The sequence below is a fragment of the Paroedura picta genome, chromosome 4, assembly GCF_049243985.1.
Source record: "Paroedura picta isolate Pp20150507F chromosome 4, Ppicta_v3.0, whole genome shotgun sequence".
NCBI classification, from domain to species: Eukaryota; Metazoa; Chordata; class Lepidosauria; order Squamata; family Gekkonidae; genus Paroedura; species Paroedura picta.
In genome coordinates, this window is record NC_135372.1 from 118,901,965 (window position 1) to 118,924,065 (window position 22,101).

At 41.8% G+C, this 22,101-nt stretch overlaps 1 protein-coding gene across 10 annotated transcripts in view; it reads right to left on the reverse strand.

Annotated features, from left to right (window-relative positions):
- Nucleotides 1–22,101, reverse strand: part of PTPRT (protein tyrosine phosphatase receptor type T) — a 769,637-nt gene that overhangs the window by 32,066 nt on the left and 715,470 nt on the right. For all 10 annotated transcript variants that reach the window (XM_077335394.1, XM_077335396.1, XM_077335393.1 and 7 more), the window contains 3 exons: nt 15,041–15,176; nt 13,661–13,810; nt 3,884–4,057 (listed from right to left, as the gene is read on the reverse strand). In XM_077335394.1, the coding sequence (XP_077191509.1) occupies nt 3,884–4,057; nt 13,661–13,810; nt 15,041–15,176 (460 nt within the window). The remainder of the gene's footprint in view (nt 1–3,883; nt 4,058–13,660; nt 13,811–15,040; nt 15,177–22,101) is intronic.

Genomic DNA, 22,101 nt, shown 5'->3' on the forward strand with positions numbered 1-22,101 from the left:
GGAGGGTTTAATATACCCAACCCCCCAAATACATTTTGTACACCCCTAGATATGAGGCATGAAAATGATCTCAGCTCTGAGGTGAATTGATTTGTATGCATTCTTTGTAAACGCGAACTTAATCACAAATGGCATTTTCTATGCAGGCAGCTGCACAACTCTTGAGTTAGGTACAAATGGCTCATGTGGAAAACAGCTTCTGCTCAACGAAGCAGTAAAGTCCTTTGCTCACTCAGCTGTTATATAACAGATATCTGCTATCGCTGTGTCTCAGAATCACTTCAACAAGACAACCTCCTGTGTCTGAAGCTTTTTAAAAAGACTCTCTCCCCCCCCACACACACGAAGAAACACAAACAGATTGTACAGAAATGGTTCTCACCACAGTTGCAAACATTCAGTATATCTGAGCTAGAAAAGATAGTCAAAAATACTTTATCAGTATTTTGTCACTATTCTGTCAGTTAGGGCTAAATGTTGCCTAGCAAAAAATGGCTACCCCTGAAAAATCCGAAAAATACTCAAGAATTTTTGGGACAACTGGACAGATGAATTTAACTTGCCACTTGTAGAAGATATTTAAAGGGACAGCAAACCCTTTTGCAAGCCCTGAGTGAACTTCCTGCCCTTCCATTAAAAGCAGTAGAAGATGGGAGCATCTTATTTTGGGGACCCTAGAATCAGACCCACTGGTCCAATCTTTTTTAAATCTTGGAGTCTTTTTAAAATCTTTGCAGCTATGCTGCAAATGTGGCACCTCTACCTCAAAAAAGAACCCCCCCTCCAAAGTCCAAGATAGCCCTGGAATGATTTTCCATTTTAATGGGACTGAAAAAAAGAAATCCGATTTCTTTAATATTTTCCAAATCCCAGTACCCCTAGTCGCAACTTCAGCTGAGTACATGCTAAACAAAGGGGGAAAATGAAAAACAATATAGAAAATAAATAGAAACAATATAGAAAATAAATAGAAACAATATAGAACAACACTACAGTCGTAGTTGATTTCCCTCAATGCAGAGTTTAATTAGTAACCCCCGTCCAAAAAAATGATAAAAATAAAAACCATGCAGGAAATTTGTGATTGTACTGGCAAGAGGAAATGCAGATAAGGATTATTTTCTCACACTGCAGGGTGACTTTTTTTTTCATTCACCCTGTGATAGATATCCTACTTTATCCTACTGTCAGTAATGGTTCCCTTAGCCGCTCCACAACTAGACAGAGAAGAAGGAACAACCAAGTGCCCCCCACTGATGTTGCTTTAGCAAGCAAGCAAGCAAGCAAGCAAGCAAGATCTTCCTGAGAAACAAGTCTTTAGTCTTTCTCTTAAATTAACTAATAAACCTGCATTATCCCTCTGCCAGCAGGTCTTCACATGACAAACTGCTGCTCTAGATGAAGAAGAATTGGTTTTTATGCCCTGCTTTTCACTGCCCAAAGGAGTCCCAAAGTGGCTTACAATCAATTTCCCTTTCCTCTCCCCACCTGTGAGAAAGTGAGGCCGAGAGAGCCCTGAACAGCTTTATCAGTGCTGTGGCGAGCCCATGGTCACTGTATTTGAAGAATCAAACCCAGCTCGCTGGATTAGAAGCTGCTGCTTGTAACCACTACACCAAGCTGACTCTCCAAAATAATTCCATTCACAGGGAATGTATGCTAGACGGCAAGGTTTTAGAGTCATCTTTTCCCCTGATGCGTACAGGAATACATTATTTTGTGAGAAAAAATTTCCAATGTAAGCCCTCACCTGTAGTCATAATTGGTAAGTTTGAGACACAGGTCTATTTCACCGAGAACCAGGCCTTTTGGCATGACCTGAAGAAAGTGAAGACTTGGCCTATTCAAACCAAAAGCTCAGTAATCATAAGTATACCATCAGTATGTGCATTTGGGTGACTTTTACGTCTGTTTTATTTTTTTTTTATTTTTGTTCCTGGCTTTGCTCAACAGGAAAGTTATTTCTCTATGTATGCTTGTCCTCATATTAAAAACCTGTCCTAAACTTCAGAAGAATTTGTGGCTGGGAGACAAGGAACTAGGTGTTGACATCAGCACCCCCTCTGGATGAACAACTTTTTTGTTGTTTTCTAGTGTCTCATCTGATTAAGTGATGTACATGAACTGGTTGATGAGCCAGCATTCAGCATGAACTTGTCCTGGTTTGCAGCCCCTGACATGTTCAGGGAAAGCGCCTCCCCCAAACATTTACTGGGAATTTGGCCAGTTCAGTTCAGCTGTTTCGGCCATCCTTATCCATGGTTCCTCTATATATTTGTGAAACAGCCTGGGGGTGGAACGTGTCTGGATGTCTGAATTGGAATAGGGCCAATCAGGGTGCCACCAGCATTGCTGATTGGCCCTGACCCTACAGCTCCTGCCCTGCCTCCCTGGACGCTAGCTATGTTCCTCTCAGACATGCCAGAGACAGAGAGAGACACACAGAGCCCTGCCAGACTGAACACAAGCCCTCGTTCCCTCCTATTGCTCCTGCTGCAAGGGAGGCAGAGAGGCACACAGAGAGAGCTGCCCCCAAACTGTACACCAGCCCTGCTTCCCTCCTACAAACCGGTTCTGATTATCTGCTATGCCTCCTGCTGCGAGGCACACTGAGACACACAGGGAGAGGGAAAGAGAGACACACAGAAAGAGATCTGCACTTCCCAGTGTCCCCTGGATCCTAGCACCCATTGCAAAGGGCTTTCTGCCTAGTTTATACATAATAGGGGGGGGGGGGTTCTGCCTATCAGCTGTTAGGTTTAAATGGCTACAAACCATTCAACATCTCTGTTTCCCCACTTCCAAAAGGGAGGAAATGAAATGGACCCAACCAATGGACAGGTGTGCAACTATTAGGTTTAAATGGTTGGCAGACAGTATATTGGTTAGTTTAGCTTACTCCTCTTTGGAAGCGTGGAGAAGCTGCCAGCAATTTAAGCCTAATAGCCTGGTGGATATGCCCATCAGTTGTTAGGCTTAAAAGGCTGCAAGCTATTTAACCTGTCTATTTTGTTCCCCACGCCACTTCCAATTGGGGAAAATGAAACGGACTTGAAGCCATTTCAGACTAACAGCAGTTGTGCAAACCTGCCCTGCAGTTAGGCTGAAATGGCTGCATGGCTGTAAGCCATTTAAACATAACAGCCTAGTGGGTCTGTCCATCAGGTCTTAGAAATGAATGGCTGTGAGCTATTAAACCTGCTTTGCTCCCCCCGTCCACGCTTCAAAGTGAGGGGGTAAGTGAAATGGGCGGGTTAAGCGGCTGCCAGCTATTTAACCTTTCCTAGGCAATCCCCCCTTTTTCCTGGAGGGGGTCTAAACTGGCTAGTTCATTAAAAAAAAAATGTGCCTTGGTTTAATTTGTTTGGTTCAGGGGCCTCCCTGAATCCAAACCAAACCAGAACTTTTAGGTTTGTGCCCATCCCTGACTCTCTCTTATTTATTAAGGAGAAACATCGGCAACAAAACATATCTGTGCTAACATTGATAAAAGGAGATGCAGCAGGTTACATGAACAAAAGACGGAATAAGATTTGGTATTCAAACTCTATATAAAGGCTAGAGACAACCATCTCCTTCAGTATTCCCATGTGGGTCAAAAATGTTCTGGATGACTCAAGATTAAAATGTTATGTAAGACACAGTATAGTGTATTAGTTACGAGAGACTTAAGCCAGGAAAGTCCAAGTTCAAATTCTCATTCAGCCACAAAACGCAATGTGGGCAATCATTCGCCCTCTGCAGTACTGACTTCACAGTTTGTGGTGAAGGTAAAATGAAGAGAAAAACCACTTATACTGCTGTAGGTTTCTTCAGCAAATAACAGTACACCCAAAGTTGCTACTCTGTATAATTTAGCTACAAAGGTTGTAATTTGCCTTACATCCATGAGTGCAGCATTAATGTAATTGCTTGATTCCCCGTCGACAGAGATGAGGAAGGGGAGGCACCGATCCAGGGGAAGAACATCCATGCAGCGGTTCTTGTCATGATTCCTGGGTAGGAGTCCAATACTGCAATCTTCTGGCCGGACCCGAGGTGTTACTATGTTAAGGGTCTGTAAAAGGGAGAGATGTTGATCAGTATTCAACTTTAGAAAAGGTGCAACTTTATACATAAAAGACAAATTCTGATTTGTTCTCTTCTGTTTAACAGTGGCTTAAGGTTTGTTTCCATTGGCCCATTATGCACGGCCGCCGAAACGGCGATTTCGGGTCACATGGAAAACGCGGAGGGGGAAGACGCGACGCACACCGGTTATGCACGAGGCGGGGCGTGACGGCGGCAAAACCCGGAGTAACCGATTATGCACGCGGCGATCCGGGCACCACTTCTGGTTCTGCCTCGGTCACCTGGAAGCTGTGCTTTCTTCCGCGTTTCGCGAACGCGGCTTTTTCGGCGGCATGCACTGAAGCTGCGGCTGGTTGCAGCCAGCACCGTGCGTTATCAGTGATTTTAGTCGCCGCCATTCCACCCCGAATGTGCGTTATTGCCCCCGTGCATAATGGGTCAATGCTGTGCAAGGTTCCATATGGATAAATTAAAAATTAGAATCATCTTACTACTGTACTCGACTTCCAGATATGTTCCACTCAGAAAATACTTGGGCTAACGAAGAAGAAGAAGAAGAAGAAGAAGAAGAAGAAGAAGAAGAAGAAGAAGAAGAAGAAGAAGAAGAAGAAGAAAGAGTTGGTTCTTTTATGCTGCTTTTCTAATAAAATAAAATAAAATAAAATAAAATAAAATAAAATAAAATAAAATAAAATAAAATAAAATAAAATAAAATAAAATAAAATAAAATAAAATAAAATAAAATAAAATAAAATTGTTGCACTGATACCTGAACTTGGAGAGAAGGACCTATTCTCAGCTCCATGTACAATGGAAGGCAGAAGTTACTCTGTGCCTTCAGACTGTTTCAGCTTCAGCTCAGAAATTATTCTATTAATGGTAGTAGCATAACTGTTCTCTCCCAAATAACTACGACACACACTGAACCAAATCACATTGAACGACACTCATTTATTTTTTACAGAAATATATGTAAGTCCAGATATTAAAATCAGAATGAGAATAAACAGACTTCAGACTGTCAAAACACGTGGGATGGCATAAATCTGTGATCTTTATGCACATTACTTAGCGAGCAGTAAGTCCCCAACAGAAGCAGACAAACCAAAATGTACCACCACAATGCTAAAATCCCTTTGAGAGAATCCCACCTGGCAGCAATCTGGCAAAAAGGACAACCAAGCTAAAATCTCTCATAATTACACTCCATTGCCAGGGTGCACATGATAAGCTGCATCATGCAAATGGCTAGACATTTGGCCTCTTAGCAGTTTATCAGTGCTTCTTTTCTCACTAATCTGATAAACCAACACTCAAGCACGGCTGTAGCCCAGATTGTTCACTTAGCTATAAATACAGGAAACCCTGTATTTATTAATGTCACCCTGGTCTCCCCCCTGCATCTCTGCAGCCATTCAGTTAATGTTACAGCTTGAAACCTTCAGGTGCCATTCGGATGCACACAGTATAGTAATAAATCATAATCTACAAGCAAAGTTTTGTAAGGATGGCTTGCAACACATATGTTGTACATAGAGCAACACAGAAACATGAAACTATCAATAGTAACTTTTCAGTGCATAGAGTATTTTCTGTTTTTTTTTTTTTAATAACTAAAACAGGAGTCAGGGTAGAAGTCTGTATAGAAACTCTCCCATCACAGATTTGGGGTCTAGCCGTGATGAAGTGGCTACAGCACGTCTCTAGATTGCTGGAATTCCATTATCTAGGCATTATGCTCAAACAAACCTAGTGCCAGCTAGCGCGTCAAAGGGGAGGTTCTGTGTGTCTCATGCTGAATTCTGAATAAGAATTTGAAACTACATACTGGCAAAAAACCCCAAAAGAACTCCTCTTAAATTGGGACCTAAGGTTTTTCTTCTGGTTCACCCCCTTCCCCTCCGTAGCCAAGGTAGTTTGACCATATAAATATTCCAGTGCATGAATGTTCTTTCCACTTAGACTATGATGTAGTATATGTTCTAATCTATATTCAGACATAATCATTGTTGAATAGGAGTGTCATTAAAAGATCCTGGCAGGGTTTGGGAGATTGTTTTTTTCTTTAGCAAGAGAGAAAACTCCATTCCTTTCCTGTTTCATTTATTTAAGGAGTAATCCTGGCACTGAAAACAGTTTGCACAGCTGAGCCCCGAGAAAGCCAAACTTCAAATTAAGCTATGAGCATCATACATGATTATCCAAAGATTGCTGAAGGGCAACCTTCTATGAAACACTGCAAAGAATTTCTTTCCCACTGTACATGTCATTCTCCAACATGTTTTGGGGCAAGTAATGACTCTTTACTACCTGCACAGAAAAGAAAGCAGCACAGGCTGAATAAAAAGCAGCATTATGTTTGGTTTATGCAATTTAATATTCCCTCTGGCTGCTCTCTATTTTTTCATATCACTCTTCAGTGTGAGTTCTCCGTTTGCGTCTTACTGATGAATTTGGGGAGAAAAATATTGTAGAGGGATGCTGTCAAATTTCACCTCAGCATTCGAGCTGGATTCCCGACTAGTCATTGTTTTATTGTTTTTTGATGGTTTAATTTTATATTGCAAACCACGTCGAGTCCACTTGCAGAGAGGGGGTACAAATCCCAATTATAAAGAAATTTAAAAAAAACACAGAAAACTGGGATGCTAGGTAGGGATGACGTTTGGATATTTCTGATCTGAATATATATCTGAAAAATATCTTACTGGTATTTTCTGGATATATCCAAATCTCTGAATGGTACAGGAGATTTTCTGGGGTACCAGGAAATGGGTTCTAAAAAATCCTGGAAATATTCAGAAGCAATTAGGAATATTCAGGAGCAATTAGGAATTTAAAGGTTCCCAGGACTGTTTTGCTTTCATATCTAGATCAATGTCTTCTTGTCTGGTATTGGCTTAGATTCTGTTCTTTGAAATTGGTTTTGTACGTAGGTCTAGCAACATTGTATTTTTTGCACAAATTGGCTTTCATTGGATTTGCTAATCTCTACTTTGACGTAAGAGCCTCTTGTGGCGCAGAGTGGTAAGGCAGCTGTCTGAAAGCTTTGCCCATGAGGCTGGGAGTTCAATCCCAGCAGCGGCTCAAGGTTGACTCAGCCTTCCATCCTTCCAAGGTCGGTAAAATGAGTACCCAGCTTGCTGGGGGGTAAACGGTAATGACTGGGGAAGGCACTGGCAAACCACCCCGTATTGAGTCTGCCATGAAAACGCTAGAGGGCGTCACCCCAAGGGTCAGACATGACCCGGTGCTTACACAGGGGATACCTTTACCTTTACCTTTACTTTGACATTGCAAGATTCTCAGGTTCTACATAGTCAGATGTGACATTTCTTGAGTTAATGGGAGATCAAATGGGCATATTCCTGGACCAGGCAAAGTCCTTTTCTCATGTGTAGCAATGTCATAACGAAGAGACCAAATTCTTACCACACTAGAGGCATTAGCAAATGCAAGGGGACAGTCTAACGTGGCCAAGGGCGTCCCTAGATTGTGCTTCATAACCACATCATAAGTTAAAACGCTTCTGATGCAGTGTTGGTGGTATTATTTCATGTACCAATGGTCTCATTAGGGATCTCCAGGCTTTGTGAATGCCTAGAATAGACTATGCAATTGACTCTGAATTCTTTAGGCTACTCCTCAACTAGCAGAAGAACTTTAGTTCAATCTAAGTTGAAATTTTTTTTTAATGGTTGGATCATATGAAAAAAGCTTGTTATGTTTTTTTTTTTAATTTCTCAAAACTGTAACTCTTCCTTCAGCCAACAATTTCAGAGACGTTGGTATTGAAAATACCAATACAATCTAGGAAATGTTACAGACCACAAAACTTTAAGTATAGCTATAAGGATCCTGATCCAATCAAAATTAAGTTTTCCCAAATCAGATGTGGTGTGTGAAAAACTGTTGCAACACTTGAATTCCCTAGTTGCCATAGTACACATTACATTTCATTAAATTCAGATGCTGTGAATGACAATGTTCAATAAAGTTATGTGGGGAGCATCTATTGTCAATTATATTGGAACTGCTTATAGAAACAGGAGTCTCATACTCCAATAAGGGCACTCTAATTTTATTTAGCCAATTGGTAAATGATGATGTTATCCGTTCAGTCATGTCCGACCCTCAGCGACTCTATAGGAAAGTCTTTGCCATGCACCTCTGTCTCTGACTGCAAATAGTTCCCTGTATTATGGGTCTGACTCTTAGCCTCTTAGCCATGTGGAGGATTCATTTTCCACAGTTATGACTTCCTTCCTTTTTTCAACATGTGGGATCCTTGATTAATTATTTGATTTGGCCCTAGTCCTTCTGCAGTTGTGCTTTTTTCTTTGTGTTTTCTACTTTCTATCAAGATGCATTTTGCTATATGCTGTCTGCATTGGCCTTTGACTATGAACTCCCAGAATGCCTTTCATCTTATTTTTCATCTCTGCATACGTAGTAACATTGACACACAATAACGCAATGAATAGCCTTCATCCATTTTTCTAAACATCTCCCTGCATTTGCCATCTACCTGCACATTTAGCTAACATTTGTCACTTCACATATTATTGGCTGGGCTTTTATTCCTGACCCATGTTGTGGAGCATACTACAAGAAAGAAAAAAAGGGGGGAATGCTACCTCCATACAAGAGCTGTGGAGATTGCTGCCTGGGAAATAATTTTCTTTACAAACAGGCAATGATAAGATGAGGTGACAATAAAGACAGGAAGTTCAGCAATATAATGTAATTTTATAATGTAAACACAAAGGATTGATAAATGAAGGAAAGGGGAAAGGGAAGGCTACTGCAACTAGCAAACATACAGCCGTGAGCACCGGCATATTAGTTTGTTATCTTGTGCAATCAGAATTACGTTAGAATGGAAAGAGGGCTTTAAAAAAAATGAAGATAGAGTGAAGTGGGTTGTTTTTTTATGCATAGTGATGACATCTATCTAAGCAGCAGGAGGAAATGGAGGCAGAAATGGAGGCGGGAAATAACTCTGTATCTCTGAATTCCCCATAAACAAAACACCAGTGGCAATGTGCAGGAAAACATGAAATCGATGCTTTTCCGGATTCTGAGAATGCAGGGTAAGCAGGCAAGAGATTCAGATCTGAGCTGTAGGCAGGAACATTCTGTGCAGAATTTTTTACTTTCATTGGGTATGGAAACAGTCTCTGAGTGTCTGTAGTGGTAAGGGTTTGCATTTTATTCAGAAGTAAACTTATTTTCTCTTACTATGGTTCAGAGCTGTAACCTGGTATTATTATTTTTTTTTTTAGAAGAAGAAGAAGAAGAAGAGTTGGTTCTTATATGCCGCTTTTCCCTACTTGAAGGAGGCTCAAAGCGGCTTACAGTCGCCTTCTCATTCCTCTCCCCACAACAGACACCCTGTGAGGTGGGTGAGGCTGAGAGAGCCCTGATATTACTGCTCAGTCAGAACAGCTTTATCAGTGCCGTGGCAAGCCCAAGGTCACCCAGCTGGCTGCATGTGGGGGAGCACAGAATCGAACCGGGCATGCCAGATTAGAAGTCCGCACTCCTAACCACTACACCAAACTGGCTCTCTTTAAAAACAATTATACTTATATCCCACCTTTCTGCCTTCATAGAATGATAGGCAATATAGAAGAAGTTCTTAAATCTCCCAACCAGTCATTGACCAGACTCAGTCCATAACCAATGATTAAGGCTTTGGATCAACACATCTGCATATAACTGGGACCCATCCATAGATTTTCAAGAAAGGCTATGCATTCTTTTTAGGATTTCTTAATTTGGCTACATTTGAGATTTGGAATATTAGAAAGGTATGTATTTCCCTAACTGAAGAGGCTGAAGGGGAATCTTGGCACAGCAAAATATCCTCTGCTTCAAAAACAGGAAGAAAGGTAATTGACAATTTGCTTGGAAATGGATATTTGCTTGGAAACGGAGTGAATGGATGCATTCACTCGCCTGTACTCATGCCTCCCTAATTCTAAAGGTAACGGTAGTTTCTCAGTTAATTGCTTTCTGTATTATACAAAAACACAGCAGGATCTGCATGAGATTTGCAGGCAACTTGCCAGTACAACCATCGCCTAGTTAGATATTTTGTTCTTTTTGCTGTTTTCCTTTCCCCCACTCCCCCCCAAATTAATCTAGTCAAATGGCTACTATCCAACTTAGTTGGTTATTCTACTGGGTTATAAACATCAAACAGGACATTAGTACTCCTACTGTCCCCCTCCTTATGACCTATTTTTCTGCTAGGTTGTTATCTTTTGGCTCCAATCCAATCTGTTTTGAGGAGCCCCTTATTTTCCTGCTATTTTAACACTTCAGGGGTATTCAGATAGCCCAGAGAATCCCAGCACTTTGCTCCAGACTTTGGGTCCTATCTCCATACGTGGCTCTAAGAACAGGCTCCAAATCCCAGTGTTGCATTGTGGGAATGTGTGTGTGACTCTGCAATTGCCCTGCCACCCATCACAGGTCTCCTTGAAAACTGTTCCCGTTTCCACCTCATTCTCGCCAACACTGCTTTTCCTTTCTCCTGATGAACCTTACTGGACTTCACTTGCTGGAACAGGCTCATATGTTGTACTGCCCTTCTCTTTAGATTAGTAACTTTACACTGGATAAGTTTATATCTCTTGAACTAACTGCACACTTCTACACTTCCAAAAAGTAGCAAAAGCCATTTGAAAATTTCTGTTGTGAAGTATATGTACTCTCTTATGCATTTAACATACATGAGTTAAAGATCCTAATTTTTAAACAAGACCAAGAAAACAGCCATGCAGAGCCACAGAGCCAAATATGGATTTAATGCAGCATTTTGATGCTATCCTTTAAACACCGAGACACAGAATCATAGAATCATAGAGTTGGAAGGGGCCATACAGGCCATCTAGTCCAACCCCCTGCTCAACGCAGGATTAGCCCTAAGCATCCTAAAGCATCCAAGAAAAGTGTGTATCCAACCTTTGCTTGAAGACTGCCAGTGAGGGGGAGCTCACCACCTCCTTAGGCAGCCTATTCCACTGCTGAACTACTCTGACTGAGAACAACTTTTTCCTGATATCTAGCCTATATTGTTGTACTTGAAGTTTAAACCCATTACTGCGTGTCCTTTCCTCTGCAGCCAGCAGAAACAGCATCCTGCCCTCCTCCAAGTGACAACCTTTCAAATACTTAAAGAGGGCTATCATGTCCCCTCTCAACCTCCTTTTCTCCAGGCTGAACATTCCCAAGTCCCTCAACCTATCTTCATAGGGCTTGGTCCCTTGGCCCCAGATCATCTTCGTCGCTCTCCTCTGTACCCTTTCAATTTTATCGATGTCCTTCTTGAAGTGAGGCCTCCAGAACTGCACACAGTACTCCAGGTGTGGTCTGACCAGTGCCGTATACAATGGGACTATGACATCTTGTGATTTTGATGTGATGGCTCTGTTGATACAGCCCAAAATGGCATTTGCCTTTTTTACCGCTGCATCACACTGCCTGCTCATGTTTAGTTTACAATCCACAAGTACCCCAAGGTCTCGTTCACACACAGTGCTACCTAGAAGCGTATCCCCCATCCAGTAGGCATGCTTTTCATTTTTCTGACCCAGATGCAGAACTTTACACTTATCTTTATTAAATTGCATCTTGTTCTCATTTGCCCATTTTTCCATTGTGTTCAGATCTCGTTGAACTCTGTCTCTATCTTCCGGAGTATTTGCCAGTCCTCCCAATTTGGTGTCATCTGCAAACTTGATGAGTAGTCCCTCCACCCCCTCATCTAGATCATTAATAAATATGTTAAAAAGTACCGGGCCGAGCACCAAACCCTGAGGTACCCCGCTACTCACCTCTCTCCAGTCTGATGAAACACCATTGACAACAACTCTTTGAGTGCGGTTCTCTAACCAATTCCCTATCCACCTAACGATCTGAAAATCCAGATTGCAGTCCTTCACCTTATCCATCAGAACATCATGGGGAACCTTGTCAAAAGCTTTACTAAAATCCAAGTAAATGACATCAACCAAATTTCCCCGATCCAGCAAACCTGTTACTTGGTCAAAAAAGAAAACTAGGTTGGTCTGGCAGGACCTGTTGGAGACAAATCCATGCTGACTTCCTTGGATCACCAAATTGTCCTCCAGATGTTTGCAGATCGCTCCCTTTAATATCTGCTCCATTATCTTCCCCACAACAGAGGTCAGACTCACTGGTCTGTAGTTTCCCGGGTCATCCTTCCTCCCTTTTTTGAAGATCGGAATAACGTTTGCTCTTTTCCAGTCCTCCGGGACATCTCCAGTCCTTAAAGAGGTTCCGAAGATGATGGACAAGGGCTGTGCAAGTTCTCTGGAAAGTTCTTTGAGTACTCTCGGGTGCATTTCATCTGGACCAGGGGATTTGAACTCATCCAGTGCAGCTAAATGCCTCTCGACCACCTCTCTATCCATGTTAACCTGCCACCCAGACACTATCCTTTGGCTACAGCCATGTCTAGATGTGCCTAAACACTTTGACCTGTGGGAAAAAACAGATGTAAAATAGGCACTAAGCCTTTCTGCTTTCTCTGCATCTTTCGTTAGAGTTTGTCCATCCGCACCCAACAGCGGGCCTATTGCCTCCTTTACTTTACGTTTGCTCCTCACGTAACTGAAAAATCTTTTCTTGTTACAATGGGCTTCCCTGGCCAATCTTAGCTCACTCTCAGCTTTGGCCTTTCTGATGATTGATCTACAGTGCCTAGTAACCTGTAGGTACTCTTCTTTAGAGCTCTGTCCTTCCCTCCATTTCCTGAACATTTTCCTTTTCTTTCTTAGTTCCTCTTGAAGTTCTCTGTTCATCCAAATAGGCTTCTTAGAGCTCCTGCAGTGTTTTCGTATTTCTGGAATATTTCAGAAATTCGTATTTCTGGACACCATTTGTTTATATATAAACAGGATTATTTTTTCAAAGTACTTCAGTGTATTTGTATATTTTAGCCTTAGTTTTTCATGGGACTTCATTTGTGTATATTTGATTATTGTGGAATTCAGATTTCTGATAATATATATCTGATAATATATTGCACCTTTGATTGTACCTTTGAGATCCTGGCTCCAGCCTGGTGGAATGAGCTGCTGGAGGAGCACTCTCAACGTTCCAAAGGGCCTGTAAAAAGACGCTCTTCCACCAGGCATTTTGTTGAGGCCAAGCTCACTTGCGAGAGCCTTTGCCCAGGCCACTCTCCCCATTAAACCTCGGCCAACAAGGGGCCTACCAACTACATGTGAGAATGATCATGGGATGAAGCATGAAATCAGTATATATATTTTATAATTATCACACCTGAATTTGTACTCTCAGTACTATTTTTGCATTACTGTAAGCTCCAGATGGTAACTGGAGATCTTGAATTACCAGGGATGTCTAGGCAGCAGAGATCAATTTATCTGCGGAAAATGGCTGCCTTGGAATGTGGCCACTCTGGCATTATACTCCGTTGACATCCCTCCCTGAACCTTGCCCTCCTCAGGCTCCACTCCCAAAATCTTCATGTATTTCCCAACCCAGGGCTGGAAAGCTTATTGAGAAAACATAAAATCTGTTTGGTTTTTACCTGGAATTCATCTTTTATCTGGCTGGAATTCGTCTGTGGATCCAGTCTGCTGATGTTGTAGTATATGGATCTGAATTCACAAACTGGGATGGCTGTGTTGCCACAAAGGCATGCTTCCAGAATGGCATCATGAACGAAGACATATTGCTCCTATCAAGCAAGAGGTTAGACATTCATCACCGCTTATCCTTTTAGGAGCAATCTTACATGGCTTGCTTTAATAAAGGAACTCTCAAGAATCCCAGAATTTTTAGGTAAACAAGTAAACCAGAACACTTCCTCCCTGTGAAAATAGTGTGTGGGTTAGAAGTGCTAAAGTTTGACTATTGAGCATATGTACATTGACAATAAGGGAAGCGTGTTCTTCTTCGACCAAAATTAAATAGAGAAACACAGGCCAACATGTGCACAATGTTGTGAAAAGGACTGCACATTCTATCTTTATTTGGATAGGTGGAGTGATCTCATAGCGTTAATGGATAAACGTGCACAGGAAAAAAATTCTAATCGTTTTGGATTTGGACGAATCCAAAACAGTCCGAATGGCCTTTCAATGGGACGGATTCGGCCAAATCAATTCAGCATTGATTTGAGTACTTTTCTTCTTATGCACACCGAATCGCCCACCGCTATTAATGGATAATTTACAGGAATCTTAATCCACCTTCAGCATTATAATTGATTATAAGTAAGAAATCCTAGAGGACAGAACTGAGAATTTTTTCCTTGAATCAACTCCCCCCTGTCCCTCAAGGTGCTTGAGCAGATCAATTGCCTCATCCCCTTTTTAAAAAAAATGATGTTCAACTCCACTGAAGATTCTGTGATTCTATGAGGACAAGGAGCATGCTGAATCTTCATCAAGTTATTTAGACAGATGGGTTCTCCTTTTTTTAAATTAAAAAAGTAATATTTTTGCAACACCTTAAGAAGTGCCTGAATGTACAGGCCCCTACTTGTCTCAGACTGAACTCATTTCACTACCCTACTTGCAGGTACAGCATGTGTTATCTGATGGGAAATTGTTCTTCTTTTCAAACATGTTAACAAAAATACATATGTCAGACTCAATATTTAGAGATCCGAAGAAGGCAAATGTATGGTCAGAGATAGAATCATAGAATCATAGAGAGCACCTCTTCTACAATCATGCCAAAAGCATGTATTTCTGCAAGCCATAAATGGGTAATGATATTCTTTAAAAAAGGTCTGTTGCCTAATTAATCAAGAGCACTTTCTTAATCAATCAAAGGTATGGAATCAATAAATCCTAATGCATAATTGGCCATTGTGTTGCAGCCCATATATGACTATCTGATAGGGAAGACATGATATTTTCTTGGGAGTAAGAAACAAGAAAAGATTTTATCTTGCACCTACCTCTGTCTGCACCAAATTGACCCTCTGGGATCGCAGCTCCCTGACACAGTTAAATATGTCCACCACACCTTCATTTTCAGCCATGTCAAGCATGATGTCAATGGCAATAAAGCACCCTGTTCTCCCAGCACCAGCACTGGGGGGGGGGGGGAAGAAAAACAAGACCTGATCAATGGACCATGAAAAGGGAACACATTCCAAGGGGTGGAAAGAAAATAAGTGCTGCAAATGCAGCTGTCTTCCTTCATTAGTCCCTCTTTGCCCAGAAGGTCTGGACCACATTGCTGAGCAACACTGATGCTAGGGAAGACAAGGGGAAGAAGAAATATATGGAAAAAAGAAAGGAAGGAGAGGACAGCAAAAGAATAGGCTTGTGATCATGCTTTTCCTTTCTTGAATACCTGAAATAGAAACCGTGCAGAATTCAGTTCATTTGATAAGATGTAGGGAGAAAATGATGGATGAGTAGACAGACTCATGAGAAATTTTGAGAGCATCTTTTGAACTATTTGTTTTAAAAGCAAACTTATTGAATTACTTATTGAATTACAAAGCTGAATCTTTCCAGAATGGGTATCACATCTATCTTTCACCTTGGTGGTAGAGGAAATGCCATCAAGACACAACTGACTCATGACAACCCCTTGAGGTTTTCAAAGCAAGAGATGGTCAGAGCTGCCTCCACGTCATGAGCCTGTTATTCTTTGGAGGTCTCCCATCCGATTACTAACTAGGACTGGCCCAGCTTAGTTTCTGAGATCTAACAAGAACAAGTTAACCTGGGCTATCCAGGTCAGGGCATCTTTCCCAGACCATCTAGGGAAATCTAAATGGGGGTTCAGATACATGCATGTGACCATTATGCTATCAAAATCAAGGCAATTCATATAGTTGTGATTCATAGAAGTTTTGATTTTTGTGTGGGGGAGATGGATCTTGTGAACCTGTCCAGGGTGCTTTTCTTGGATGTAAGAGGCTCATGTGAAGGGAAGGTTTTTTGCAATAAAGAAAAGTACCATTGCTAGCCAAACAGATCCCTGGGATCCATTTGTCATTGTGCTGAATATCCAATTGCCTTCCAAACATATATGAGATTATACCAAGAGATTATGAACAAAGTACAATTTCACACCATTCTGTTGTACGTTGCACATACAATTCTGCTCTGGAATGGAGATATGACAAGCAGAAGAAGAAGAAGAAGAAGAAGAAGAAGAAGAAGAAGAAGAAGAAGAAGAAGAAGAAGAAGAAGAAGAAGAAGAAGAAGAAGAAGAAGAGTTGGTTCTTATATGCCGCTTTTCCCTACCCGAAGGAGGCTCAAAGCGGCTTACAGTCGCCTTCCCATTCCTCTCCCCACAACAGACAGCCTGTGGGGTGGGTGAGGCTGAGATAGCGCTGATATCACTGCCCGGTCAGAACAGTTTTATCAGTGCCGTGGCGAGCCCAAAGTCACCCAGCTGGCTGCATGTGGTGGAGCGCAGAATCAAACCTGGCATGTCAGATTAGAAGTCCACACTCCTAACCACTACACCAAACTGGCTCTTACTGCAGGACTTACTGCACATGCAAGGAAAACAATGAACCCTCCCTTTTGATGTGCTAGCTTGTTGATATAAAGAAAGTTTTATAACATGTTTATGTGGGGAGGAACATTTGCACATTTACTCTCTCTCTCTATCTGAAATCAGCAAATCTTTATCTGAGATGGCATGCAGGAAGGAGTGGGGTACAAATGAAAGAATAAAATAAATAAAAATAAATAAAGTATCCATCAACAGGCATGATCATGTGAGGTTGCTCTTCATGTCGCTTGATTCTCAATGATGAACATCATTATTACCCAGGATACATGATTACCACGGATCACTCTGGGACTGTGGGATTTAAAACCAGATTTGAAGACTGAACCCTGAGCTATGGTGCTATAGCTGCATGGTTTCCATATGGAGGTGGGGGGCTGTGGTTCAGGGATAAAGGCTCATGGTTTGCAAGCACAAGGTCCACAGCTGAAAGCCCACTATCTCCAGTTATAAAGAATCAAGAACTAAGATTAGTTTGAGACCCTCGAGAACTGCTGCCACTCAGAGTAGACAGTATTAATCATGATAGAACTATGGTCTGAGTCAGTATAAAGAAACTTCATGTGCTTATGGGCAACTGTATACTAAAGCTCAGGACTGGCTGAACAAATATTAGTATCTAAATAATAATAAAAAGAATTCCATCTCTGCCTTCTACTATGAGCAACCAACAGCTCATAAAGTTTCTCCCTCCCCGAGGCTAGAGAAACTTCAGACATAAGAAATGCTAACAAAGCAAGAAGACAGAAATGACTATGAATTAATGGCCCAGATTAATCAACAACTAGAAGGGAAGAAGACATTTTTCATTTGAATAATCTCAATGAATAAATGGCATTCTCTCTCCCTTCCTCTCTTTCTGCTTTGCAAAATTTTAACGAATAACTATCAATTTTCTATATTTACAGGGATCCTGTACTTCATAAATATTGAATGACAATGTTATTCTCCAGTGAAGCATTCATTAATTACTACTTAAAGCTGGTCATTTATATTTAAAAATGGATAAACAAAAGAGGAAATGTCATCCAAATCATTGCAATTAGGAAAAAGATAATCATCTTCCATTCTCTGGACTCCAGTGACTAGGTCTTAGGATGAGAAGCAGTGAAGAGCTAGGGCATAGTACAGACTCAGTTGAAGGTACCTGCCTATTTCAAAGTTAGCATATTATGGGTATGCTGTATGCACTGAATGGAAGACACCAGAAATGTGCCAAAATACTGCTTCAAGGCAGGTAAAGTAGGATGAGGCTGCACACTGCTTTTAGAGTAAGTTTGAAACTGAGAATCTTGATAGTCAGACATAGAATCATGCAGTTGGAAGGGACCTCCAGGGTCATCTAGTCCAACCAGCTGCACAATGCAGGAACTCACAACTACCTGCCCACCCACAGTGCCTCCAATTTCATGCCCAAGTGATCCATCTGAATATCAACAGAAATAAAAAAAACAAGGAACCTTTCCAAGGCAATATTCTTGTAAATATATATATATATTCAATTAATAGAATCATAGAATCATAGAATAATAGAGTTGGAAGGGACCTCATGGGTCATCTAGTCCAACCCCCTGCACTATGCAGGACACTCACACCCCTATCGCTCATCTACTGTAACCTGCCACCCCTTTGCCTTCACAGAATCAGCCTCTCCGTCAGATGGCTATCTAGCCTCTGTTTTAAAATTTCCAAAGATAGAGAACCGACCACTTCCTGAGGAAGCCTGTTCCACTGAGAAACCGCTGTAACTGTCAGGAACGTCTTCTGGATGTTTAGATGGAATTTCTTTTGAATTAATTTCATCCCATTCATTCTGTTCTTTCCCTCGGGGCAAGAGAGAACAATTGTGTCTAGTTTAAAGCCCTCTTCAGCAGGTGTGCAAGGGTTCTCCCCCAAAAACTTTTTCCGTCCCTTGTGAGGTACACGCCATCTCCTGATAATAATCCGTCATATTGACATTGTTGACCATGATACAATTGTTTTGTATACATGAAGAATCAACCATAACATAAGACTAACATTCCCCGGTTCCTTTGAGCCAATGACCTATTGATATTAAAACACTAATATAAGGAAATGCTCTAGGATTTTTCCACTGTTGTTACAACAACCATATATTGGAGGACTCAACCATTGAAGATGATATTGAAAACAGAAATTATCTAGAAACCATTACGGTTGATTCTTCATGTATATATATTATGAGAATATTGCCTTGGAAAGGTTCCTTGTTTTTCTCTTGATATTGTATTGTGAACCTTCCTTTTTTTTGTGTGTGTTGTAATCTTCAAGTGATCCCTCCACCAAAAAAAAATCCAGAATCCAGCCTGGCCTGGGGGGAATTCACCTACCATCCCATAGTGGTGATTAGCAATTCCCTGGGCATGCAAGGAAGGGCCACAAGAGACCAATACTTGCACATCCAGCTACTGCTACTAAATAGTATACCTAAAATATTCAGTATCAAATTGCTGCACTGCTCAGACCACACTTGGAGTACTGTGTGCAGTTCTGGAGGCCTCACTTCAAGAAGGACGTAGATAAAATTGAAAGGGTACAGAGGAGAGCAACGAGGATTATCTGGGGCCAAGGGACCAAGCCCTATGAAGATAGGTTGAGGGACTTGGGAATGTTCAGCATGGAGAAAAGGAGGTTGAGAGGGGACATGATAGCCCTCTTTAAGTATTTGAAAGGCTGTTACTTAGAGGAGGGCAGGATACTGTTTCCATTGGCTGCAGAGAAAAGGATGCGCAGTAATGGGTTTAAACTTCAAGTACAACGATATAGGCTAGATATCAGGGAAACAAATTTCACAGTCAGAGTAGTTCAGCAGTGGAATAGGCTGCCTAAGGAGGTGGTGTGCTCCCCCTCACTGGCAGTCTTCAAGCAAAGGTTGGATACACACTTTTCTTGGATGCTTTAGGATGCTTAGGGCTGATCCTGCGTAGAGCAGGGGGTTGGACTAGATGGCCTGTGTGGCCCCTTCCAACTCTATGATTCTATGATTCAATACCTGAACATTGTTGCACGCTTAGGAGAAATCCAGATTTGTTTTAGGCAGGACACCTATAAACATAGTGCCTTATAATGACTTAAAACATAGCAAAAGGAACTGGTAAAGCCACCTCTCCACACTTTCAGACCTAGAGCACAAAGCCCAAAAGGCTAGAGAGGGAAGCAGTCTTAATCAGAGTCTTACAAACGCCAGCCAAAGATAGATTCAAGTGGGTAGTCATGTTGGTCTGAAGTAGCACAACAAAAATTGAGTCCATTAGGCACCACTGGACTCAATTTTTGTTGAATTGCCTGTTAAAATTGGTTAAAACAGTGAGGCTTACAGGCACCCTTTGCAAGAAGACTCACTCTAAAACAAACATCCACATCAGCTAACATCATTTGAGATTCTGGCCAGACAGAGAAAGATCAGTGTTTGTAGAAGAGAAAGACAAATATTACAGAAGACTTAAAGGGTTTAGGACAATGCCCAGTAACTCAAAGGGAACAATCTAGTCTCTTGCCTGAGCTAATCACATTGGTAAAACTTGTCTCTTGCATCTGGACCTCAACAAATATGTAAGCAAAGATCCAGTCATTGTGTTGCAGTTAATCTTTTAATTTTATTTCATTATGTACTCCATTCATACTCTACCTTTTCCCCCAGCAGGGACCTAAAGGAGCTTACATTGTTCTGCTTTCCTTCATTTTAGTCTCACAGCATTGTTAGATTAGTATGACACTGTGCAACTGGCTCAATGTCATAGAATCATACAATCACAGAGTTGGAAATTCACCTCCTGAACCCAAAGTGGCAAATAGCATTTCCCTGGGAATGTAAGAAAGGGACACAAGAACCAAGCACTGACACAGTCCCTTTTGCCAACCTACATACAATCTGCCAAAGTTCACAGAATCAGAATTTCTGTCAGATGGCTATCAAGCCTCTGCTTAAAAACTTCCAAAGAAGGAGAACTCACCACTTCCAAAGAAGCCTGTTCCCCTGAGGAATGGTTTTAACCAGGGGTAGTCAAACTGCGGCCCTCCAGATGTCCATGGACTACAATTCCCAGAAGCCCCTGCCAGCGAATGCTGGCAGGGGCTTCTGGGAATTGTAGTTCATGGACATCTGGAGGGCCGCAGTTTGACTATCCCTGGACTGTCATTAACTTCTGGATGTTTAGCCATAAAGTATTTTGAATTAATTTCAACTCATTGGTTCTGGTCTGGGGCAACAGAAAACGACTCCATCATCTATGTGACAACCCCTCAAGTACTGGAAGATGGCTATCATATTATTTCTTAGTCATCTTCTCTCCAGGCTAAACAAACCAAGCTCTCTCAGCTTTTCCTCATATGTCTTGGTCTCCAAACCCCACACCATTTTTGTTGCTCTCCTCTGGACATGCTCCAGTTTGTCTACATCTTTCTTCCATTGTGATGCCCAAATCATAATAGTATTCTAAGACCGTTTATGCATGGAGGGGTAAAACGTGCATTGCCTCCTGCTTGCAACTGTGGGATGGTAAACCTCGCATTTGCAGCCCTCCTCTTGGTAGAGCCCTCCTGCATTTTCCCTCTGCCCCATTGCAGCTTTTTGCTTCCCAACGAGGCTGCAAGGGAAAACAAGTTGAACTTCTCCCCCACCTCCCTGCTCCTTGGCTTGTCAATCACAGCAAGCCACCAATCATAGCACAGCAGTTCCCTCATGTACTGAAACTTTCTTCCCCTCCCCAAAAGGCCCAACATTATTATTATTATTTTATTAAAGGCATTTCTGCCTTGGTATGCCATGATGCAACAACACAGATGGATTTTACATAAAAATCAACACGACCTTGTTGATATGGAGAAATGCCAGAATGATACAGCATTTTAGGATTTTTGTTCTTTTGGACTTTATTTATGCCTGGGTGGATTTCTGAGATGCTTAATATGGTCCTTGGCTTAAAAACAAAGTGCTCAGACCCCTGTATGATTGTAAGAAGACTGCTCAATCACCCGCGCCCCCCCGCCTCTTTCCCAGCTCATTTCCTACCTCCAGAAAACACAAACAGGGCTATTTTTGCCTGCCTGAGTTGTGAGAAGGCCGGACAGAGTAACTGAAGACCAAAAAGACATTTTGTGTAAATAGTAGGGTTAAAAACAAACTGCCCAGAACCCTGTATGATTGGGAGAAGGATGCTTGATCACACACCAGGTGCGAGGGTGGGACAATGCTGCAGAGACTATTATGCCTTTCCCCCTCCATACAGGCATATCTCTGGTTGCTCACTGGTTGCACACTGATGGGATGCAAGATAAAAGGAAGCAAATCCACTTTTTGCAATTTCCCTCATCCCAAGGCAAATCTGGGCAAAATGCGAGCCAGTCCCTGGACAGCCTTGGGATGCAGGTGATGTCACGTGGTTGTTACTTGCAAAGTCGTGTCTGACCCATCGCGACCCCATGGACAATGATCCTCCAGACCTTCCTGTTCTCTACCAT